Genomic DNA, 9,842 nt, shown 5'->3' with positions numbered 1-9,842 from the left:
GAAGACAGGAAGAAATGAAGAAATATATTAGCTATCTTTTTTTTTTTTTTTTTTTGCCAGTCCTGGGGCTTGAACTCAGAATCTGAGCACTGTCCTTGATTTCTTTTTGCTGAAGGCTAGCCACAGCATCACTTTCAGCTTTTCCTGTTTAGGTGGAATTGAACCCAAGGAATCGTGCATTCTAAGCAAGCACTCTATGCTAAGCCAGATTCCCAGCCCCATATAATCTATCTTTAAAAGCAGAAAATAACCAACCAAATGACAGTAGTGCATAAAGCAATACAATAAAGCATAAAAATATTGCAGGTTTTAGTTAATGAATACTATAATAAAGCAAAACATGTAATTTTTTGTTCCCTAGTGCATATAACAGTTATGTTTACACAACTATAGGCCACTAAGTATAATAAAAATAATGTTCTTTAAGTGCATACTTGAAAATACTTCATCGCTAGAAAATGTACATAGTAGAGACTTTAGTGCATGATAATCTTTCTACTACTGAAGGGTCTCGCCTCCCTTGGTGATGACTGAAGACTGATCTGCATAGTAGTTTCTGAAGGTTGTACAGGGTGTAGTGGTTTCTTAAAATGAGACAATGACTATTTCACAAAAGATTTTTCTGCTTTGTGTAGTGGCAGTAGGGTAGATCATGAGGCTTGAACTCAGGGCCTGGGTACTGTCCCTGAGCTCTTTTGCTCAAGGCTAGCAATCTACCACTTGAGCCACAGTGCCTCTTCCAGTTTTTGAGTCATTAATTAGAGATAAGAGTCTCACAGAGACTTTTCTTCCTAGGCTAGATTTGAACTGAGATCCTCAGTCTCTGCCTCCTGAGTCGCTAGGATTATAGGTGTGCACCACCTTTGCCTATAATGTGATACTTTGGACAGCGCTTTAGTCACAGTACAACTTCTTTCTGAATTGACATTGATCCTCTGAAACTGTGCTATGACTTCATCAGCTAAGTTTAAGTGATATTCTTGCTGTAATATCAACAATATCATACCTTTACCAGGTGTAGGATTCCATGTCCAGAAAGTACTTTCTTTCCTCATTCATAAAAAATCAATTTCTCATCCCACTAAATTTTCATCATGAGATTTCAGCAATTCAGTCACCTCTACAGATTCTACCTATATTTTGTCTTGCCATTCATATCATATCTGAAGTTACTCCTCCACACCTATAGTCCAAGTTACTTGGGAGACTAAGGCAGGTAGACTAAATCAGGTCAATGACAGAGAGTTTGACTATATGCACAAAGCCTTATGACCAATTCCAGTATTGCCTATCAGGTTACATAAAATAATATTTACCAACATTACCTCCAAGAAATAGAAACAAGAAGTTTTTTCGCTAGTTTCTGTTTTTTTTTTTTCCTTTCCTTTTTTTCTCCTTTATTTTCTTATCTGACTTTGGGAGGATAAGAGGCAGCATAGAAATAGGGAGACAAAAGGTGAACAAATGCAGCTGTGATACACACTAGACACTATGTTAAAAATGAATAATTCAAGTTGTGGGAGAGGATGGCAGGGAAAACCTGGGAAAGAGTGAAAGAAGGAGTGACATTGTTCAAAAAAAAGTACTGTTTTTCTGACTTATATAACTGTTACCCCTCTGTACATCACCTTTGTAATAACAATTTTTAAAAACTAATGAAGAAGGGCTGGGAATATGGCCTAGTGGTAGAGTGTTGCCTTGTATACATGAAGTTCTGGGTTGGATTCCTCAGCACCACGTGTATAGAAAAAGCTGGAAGTGGCTCTGTGGCTGGAGTGGTAGAGTGCTAGCCTTGAGCAAAAAGAAGCCAGAGACAGTGCTCAGGCCTTGAGACCAAGCTCCAAGACTGCTGAAAAAAAAAGAATGAATGAAGAAAAAAAATTCCAATATTGCAAACAAAAAGGAGTATCTCTGGATCACAGTAAAGCTAAATGCAATAAAAGGAAGGATGTCTACCTTACATATCAATAATTACCTTGAATAGCAATGGATTAAACTCTCCAATAAAAAAAATGTATGACTAGACTAGACTTTCATGAACAAAACCAAATGATATTCTGTCTATCTGTAAGAGACTTGCTTTGCTCTTAAAGACACAAGAACAATTAAACTGAAGAAATGAGAATAGTATTCCATGCCAATGGAAATCAACCAACAGCTGGGTAATTATATGTATCAGACAAAACAGGCTTTAATGGGCATTCGAAGTGTGAACCAAGGGCTGGGAATGTGGCCTACTGGTAGAGTGCTTGCCTAGCATGCATGAAGCCCTGGGTTCAATTCCTCAGCACCACAAAACCAGAAAATGGTGCTGTGGCTCAAGTGGAAGAGTTCTAGACTTGTGCAAAAAGAAGCCAAGGACAGTGCTCAGGCCCTGAGTCCAAGACTCAGTTCTGGAAAAAAAAAATGTGAACCAGATTCTGGTGCTCATGTCTGTGACTCTGCCTGCTAAGGAAGCTGTGACCTGGAGGACTGGGGTTTGAAGAAAGCCAGGGTAGAAAAATCTCCCAGATTCTATCTCCAATTAACCAGCAAAAAGTTGGACTAGAAGTGTGGCTCAAGTATGAGAGCACCATCGGTAAGAAAGGATACCAAGCTAGGTATTAGCCCTTAGTGCAAGCCCTGGGAGGGAGAGAGGGAAGGGGGAAAGAAAAGAGGAGGGAAGGAGGAAGGGAGGAGGAGAGAGAACAAGACTGAGTGGAAGAGGGAAAGGGAGAGAAGATAGAGAGGGAGAGGGAGGAAAGAAAAGGAGGGAAGGAGGAAGGGAGGAAAGGAGGGAGGAAGGGAGGGTGAGAAGCTTTCCAGGATCTTCACAAGCTTCTCTTGGCTGCCAGATTTCACTGCAGTCCCTTTAGGCATCTACCCTACACAATGGATGAAAAAGGTCCATTCAGTTCACTTCTCAGCACAAAATGTACATAAAGGAAAAAGATACATGAAGAGTGTCTTGATTCCTAAAGGCAGTTGCCATTTTTGCTATACGTTAACAATGCCCGTGTTTCCACACTGGGATCCTACATGCAGGGAGTCAGGGGCAGAGAACTGAAAGAAATCCTCACACAGGGCAACAATAAACAGGCAATGATATGAGGCCTGTTCTTGATGATGTGATCCCAGAAAAATTGTTTTCTCTGCTTTAGATAGAGTTTCTTCCAATGTCGAGTCATATAGAAAAATGCATAGTCTGTGGGGAAAATGCTCCAGGGGGAGGAGTGGCAGTTAATGCTATGTACATGACTTCTTCCTTATAGAACTAGACATTTGATGAGAAAGATATATACATTAAATACTGAAGAGAAATTCCAATAGTGAGTTGCCTTTTGTAGGATCAGTAAATCATCTCTTTTTCCAGTACAAATAACTTAAAACTATTTTAAAAAACTCATCTACCTACCAGAGTTCATTGTCAACACATCCCACCCCCTACTTCTAGTTCCTCATGAAAATCTCTGGCTTTTGATACATTTTTAGGGCAGGAAAGGGCCCCTGGATTCAGATAACTATTCCTAATTTTATGTCACAATTTTGAATAGCACATTGGCTACAACATGGGAATTTCTCCTGTGCTTTTTCATTATCCACCTGCAGTCCACTAGGAATCACTGGCAGTTATGATCAAAGAACTGCTAAAATCGGAGTCCTGAGGGAGTTCTGCTGGTTTCACATCCATGCTTTGAGATAAACAGGATTCATGACTCATACTTCCTCTATTCCAGTTCTGTCTATGATAAAGTGAAAAAAAATTTAACACTCAGACTCTTGAATAGAATGAAATAGTCAATGCCTAGTGAGATTCAATGCTTGTCAATCTACTGGAATTTTCCACCCCAGTGTCAATTGATCCTTTTTCCCAAGGTAAAATCTGCATAAGCATTGACATTTCACAACCTGCACTTGTCCTACTTCCCTTAACTGATTCCTCTCATCTCAGACAACACTCCATTAAAGACCTGGGAGAATGTGTGAGTAGGTTTGTAATACACCTCAGAGCACTCCAATTCCTGCCCCTCTGGTATTTACACCCAGACTTCATATAATACTTGTAGACACTTAACAAAACTCTATAGGATCTCTAAAACACATGTCAGTGATCAATTTCACATGAGGGACAATCAAAAATACTTCTAAATATACACTCAATTTGTGAAATATGATTTAGTATGTATGACTATTTTTCCATCACCCTATATGGGTCTCTTCTAGTGCTTTGTACACTGTTGGGACCACACACAAAGCTGGCATGGTGATCTTTGTGTCTCTCTAAATTCCTACATAGGAAAGAAAATTATTTGCCTGGAGAGGTATTGGACATATGGCACTAGCCCTTGGAGTGGGGTGTATAGTCTGTTTCTTGGATAGTTAAATGAGTATGATTTAAACAGCAGAGACCTCAAGCTCTGTTGATGGCAAGTAATGGATTTGCTTCTGTTCTCCAGAAATCCTCAACTCTCGATATATTACTTAATCACTGAGATGTTCTATTTTCTCCTTTACAATGAAAATAATAGTTACCACACTTCAGGATAAAGCTAAGGAATAGAAATTACATATGAATTTCTGAAGCTGACTTTTTGCTTTCAGGAATACCAATGGAGTGATTATGAATGTGGAAGCAACCACACTATCCTTGATGACAGACATGACAAGAACCATGACATCTAACTATAAGCACATCTCTCCAGGAAACTGCGTCATGGAGAAGACAATTCTCCAATGCTTTGGTGCCATCATTGCTGTGATTGGACTGGAAGGAAATGCAGCTGTGATCTGGCTCCTGGGCCTCCGGATTCCAAGAAAGGCCATCTGGGTTTGCATTCTAAATCTGGCTGTGGCTGACTTTCTCTCCCTTTGCTTTCAATTTATATATTACCTGCATGAATTCACCAGTTATTTCCTTCATAGCATGGGAGACTATTCCTTTCATGCCTTTCGCTTCCTGTTTTTCTATTTGTATATAGCAGGCCTGGGCTTCCTCAGTGTTATTAGCCTGGAGCGCTGCCTGTCTGTCCTGTGTCCCATCTGGTACAGGAGCCAATGCCCAAGACAAGCATCATCCTTTATGTGTGTGCTGCTCTGGGTCTTACCAGTGCCATTTTCTTCTTTGCTAACTCATTACTGTCCAAGTGTTTCTGTCGTTGATTATGGGACTCAGTGTGAGTTAAGTAGACTTTCTGCTGATGGATACTTGCTGCTTCTGTTTGTGATTGTCTCAGGGGCCAGCCTGGCTATGACTGTAAGGATGTTCTGTGGTTCTCTACGGATGTCACTGACCAGGTTGTATGTGACTGTCCTGCTCTCAGTGCTGGTCTACATCTTCTGTGGACTGTGCTTTCCAATTTTTTCCTTACTAAAAGTTATGTTTTCTAGTCATATCCACCACTTCGACTGTTATCTTAATGAGCTTTTAGATTTACTAGACTCTGGCAACAGGATTGCCAACCCTGTCATTTACTTCTTTGTGGACTCCTTCAGGCAGGTTCACTGGTTAAGTGTCTTTCAGTCTTCTCTACCGGGGATGCCTTGAACTCCCAGCTTTAAAACAGGCCACTCTTGAAGCTCGCATTCCTGGGATGGGCTATGACACCTGGCATGACTTGATCTATATCAACTTTCTTATGTTGATGATGGCTTTTCCTTTTCAGTGTATATATTTTCTATGTACTTGCTCAAATATATTCTCCCCAAAGAAGTCTCTTAATGCTACTTGAGGTTAAATCTTCTTACATAATTGCACAAAGAATAATGATGTATATACACACTTGAACTCACTGTTGGAAGGGAGTCCAACATACCACTACAATTACTCTGGAATTTGTGGTAATTGACAGAACCCCTTTCTAGAACATCTGATGTGCCATGTACTATAGCTTTTGTAGCTACCCTATTACCCCACGGAGGCATTGCTTGGCCTCCTTGCCACTCTCTGTGCATTTAGCATTTCCCTGTATATCCGCTGAGTTCTCTTGTACAGCTCCAGGTCACTCTGTGTTTTCCCCACTCAGGCAGGACACACATGTGTCTGGAGCATCAGATTGCAGGGTTAAAAAATCCACAGTATTTGGGAATTCATGAGTTGTACAATACAACATAATGTAAACACTAACATTTTATTTACTTATGAGAATTAATAGAATAAACATTTTACAAAAAACAGGGCAAAAAGATTCTTTACTATATTCAAATAAATGCACTTACCTTGGTTTTTTCATCTTTGCACAAGATTTGACATTACCATGAAAGCACAATGTCTGTATCACTCTTTATGAACAAAGCACTATAATCTTTCCTAATATTTGCTTAATAATAATTGTTGAGCACATTTTCATTTTAGTTTTGCATCACCAGAGAGAATTCTCCTATAAACCACAAAACCCTGTTCATCATCCTCTCATACACAGTAGTTTATCAGATTTTTTTATCTTTATACTCAAGTGTGAATCACTATGTGTACCTTGTTTAAAGCATTGTTTCATGTACTTAAGCTATTTCTGAGAAAATGTGTCCATATTTCAGTAAATCATCAAGCTTTTTGGAATATGATGTCCTTGAAGGCATATTCCCTCTGACAATAACATTTCCTATTTGTTTATATAAAGATGCTGGAGATATTTGTCATTGACATGTTTACAAGTTGGTCTTTGATTCAGGTAATAAAATGCATGTCCTTTAGTTTTGTTAACTACTGCTAGTAATCCTTCTCAATTGGAACAATCTAAAGTCTAGAATCATGTGGGACAAGTCTCATTTGGATACTCATTGCAACCCCAGTATTGATTTCAATGTAAAAGGCTGTTGTAAACCATATATGAATAGGACATGCAACTAGTTGATTTTAGAAGACATTATAAATTTCAGAATTTTGCACCAATTTTTGCCTATGTCTCTATCTTGGTTTACTTGTCAGCACTTTGGGAATTAGTATTAAAACAATTAACTGGATGGATTTACCTCATCCATTCAAGAGTATAAGTGAAATGCATACAATAAACTAACTAAATAAGAAATAAATAAATCATAAATGAAGCAACTGAGCCTTCCCCACCCATGTCAACACTGGTAAAGTTCAGTTTGTCCTTTTCAGTGCAGAATTCAGGGCTTCCTTAAATCCTCTCCCTCTCTGACATATTCAGGGATGCTAGGAGCTCAAATTGAGGAGTGAGAAGGCTTATCAAAAGAGGAATGGAAAGAATTTAATAGAGATAAAATTCTTGAAAACAATCAAATTGAAATTCTGCACATGGAAAGTTCAATACCACAAATAAAACCCTAGCTGAAAAGCTTTGCCAACAGATTGGACATAGTTAAAAACAGAGAATCTGGACAAAAAAAAGATATAAATATTAGAATATTCAGTTATGCAGAGACAACAAAAGCAGAAAAGAAATATGTAAGTTCACTTAGCATAACGTTTATAAGGTTAACACAATGAAACATGGACTTAAATGAAGGAGATAGACTGGAAGCTGAAGATATTTTTAAAAAATTTAGTAAACTAAGAACAGAATATTCTCCAAATCTTCACAAAGAGATGATTATCCAGTTATAGCCACCTTAGGCATCCAAGAAAACATGAGCAATAAAGGAGCACTCCACAACATATCTTAGTTTAAAAACTAGAGGCAAGAGCTTATTTAAAACTATCAGACAAGCAACAATTCCAGAACAACTGCATATTTCTACAAGAACACTAAAACTGAAAATGGTATGGGATAATGAGCTGCAAGACAGGAAAGAATGTAAATGATAGACTGAAAAGAGAAGAATGCATATTCAGACAAACACCACATTTCTGTGTCTAGGACACAACATTAAAAATCAAATAAGTGTGAGTAAGTTGATACATAAAAATAGTGTACCAGTACAATATAGGACAAAGAGTAACCAGAGAATATAAAAAAAAAATTGAACCTTGGATCTATACAAGAAATGAAGAAATAAAAAAGCTACATTGTAACTGTGCCAAGTGTGGAAGAGGGGAAAATATCTGCCTTTCCCTGTGTCTGCTAGATAACAAAGATCACCAAACACCCAAGTGGATACAACTAAACACCAGAACTGCCCAGGAGGGACTCCTGGAAGAGCAAGATGACTAAAGGCCAGGCAACATACCTGGAGCTGGCCCACAGCTAATGAAACCTACTTCAGGCGGTCTGTCTGATGGAGTGAGGGAAAAAGGAAGCTGAGCACACATGCCTCTTACTGCACAACACAACAACCACCACCCAGCCCAGGAGATACAGATAAACACCATCACTGCCCATGTGGGATTCAGGCAGAGGAAGCTGACTAAATACCACATGCCTATAAAATATTTATATTACATTTACACAAACTCTCCTTTTGTCCTTTCCCAGACAGTCTCCATTTGTATCCCTGTCACTTATATTTGTTGGTCTATATTCCTGATAGGACACAGGACATGTGACTTTTTTTTATTTGGGGGGAGGATATATTTTACTTAATATGAAGAGCTTCAATTCTATTCACTTTCCTGCACAAAAAATAATTTTGTTCTCTTTAATGACTGTACGATTGTGTGTGTATCACAATTTCTTTGTCTATTTCTTGCTTAATGGGTCTGTGAGCTGGGTCCATACTTTTGCCATCATGAATAGTGTTACTATAAACATGGATGTATAGGTGTTTTGATTGTATATTCACATATTCCTTCAGATATATACCCAGGTCATATACATATATACATACATATATGTATGTATGCGTGTGTGTCTGTATCTGTGTGTATACCTACATATAAGGATCATATGGTGTTGTATTTTGGGGGTTGTTTAGTAATGTCCAATGTGATTTTCATAGTGGCTACACTAAATTAAACTCCTACCAACAGTTTGTAGGAGTTCCTCTTTCATCTTTTCTTCTCAGCATTTTAATTGCATTCAGATGGAATCTCAATTCCATTTTTATCCTCATTTTCCTATTCTTTGTTAGATCCACAAGGCAATAGAAAGAAGAGAAAGGGGCATAAACAAGAGGGTAGAATCTCAAATGGACTCTATTTGTAGATGATGTGAGATCATACAATTTCCAAAATCTTGATGTCTCCACACCAAAAATCAATCTTACATCTGATAAGCAATCTCAGTTATATAGCAGGATACAAAACCAACATACAAAACTTACTCATTTTCTGCATACCAATAATGAGAAGGACAAGAAAGAAATGAGGAAAATATTTCCATCATTGAATTTATGAAGCAGGCACTCTTACCACTGAGACACGGCTCAAAATCTATTTTGGTTTTTTTTTTTTTTTTTGCTATGGTTCCTTTTTGACCTACAGACTTACTTCCTGCACATAAAAGCCGGTGGGCAAGATCCACCTTTGATGATACACTTACACCATAGCTAGGATAACAAGTGCCATCAGCTTTTTCAGATATTTTCCCTCTTCCTCTCTCTCTCTCTGTCTCTCTCTCTCTCTCTGTGTCTGTCTCTCTCTATCACACGCACACACACACATCACTTTATCTCATCTCTCTCCCTCCTTTTCAGTTACCTTCATATATATCAACATAAAATTCTTCTGATTTTCTTTTTGGTCTACTCCCCTTACATACTAGCATATCTACAGTGTGCAACCCAGAGATGCCATGAGAAGGACTTCACATTTAGATGGGATCAGATCCTGCATATCCACCTCCTCTGTTCCAGATGTGTTTGGCTTCAGTCTGTAATACTAGGGGAATTGTGAAGTCCTTGTTTCCTACATTTAAGTGAGATTGAACCATCTCTAACAATATGTGCTCATGAGCATGTACCACCAAAAAAGTCCTATTTTGAGTGAGCATATGTTTATCTTTTACCTTTTGAGGGGTGTAGGG

The 9,842-nt window shown here is 38.4% G+C and overlaps 1 protein-coding gene across 1 annotated transcript; it reads left to right on the top strand.

The window, feature by feature from the left end:
- The first annotated feature begins 4,600 nt into the window (after positions 1 to 4,600).
- LOC125362455 (mas-related G-protein coupled receptor member X2-like) lies at positions 4,601 to 5,524 on the top strand. Its single transcript, XM_048361300.1, has one exon. It carries the CDS (start codon positions 4,601 to 4,603, stop codon positions 5,522 to 5,524), a length of 924 nt encoding a protein of 307 aa, XP_048217257.1.
- The last annotated feature ends 4,318 nt before the right edge of the window (positions 5,525 to 9,842 follow it).

Source organism: Perognathus longimembris, chromosome 13 (genome assembly GCF_023159225.1).
Source record: "Perognathus longimembris pacificus isolate PPM17 chromosome 13, ASM2315922v1, whole genome shotgun sequence".
NCBI classification, from domain to species: Eukaryota; Metazoa; Chordata; class Mammalia; order Rodentia; family Heteromyidae; genus Perognathus; species Perognathus longimembris.
Note: the sequence above shows the minus strand (reverse complement) of the source record. Positions and strands in the feature narration are given on the sequence as shown.

What these genes read in the sequence shown, in the direction of transcription:
- LOC125362455 (XM_048361300.1), top strand. Translation starts at nt 4,601, where the DNA reads ATGAATGTGGAAGCAACCACACTATCCTTGATGACAGACATGACAAGA.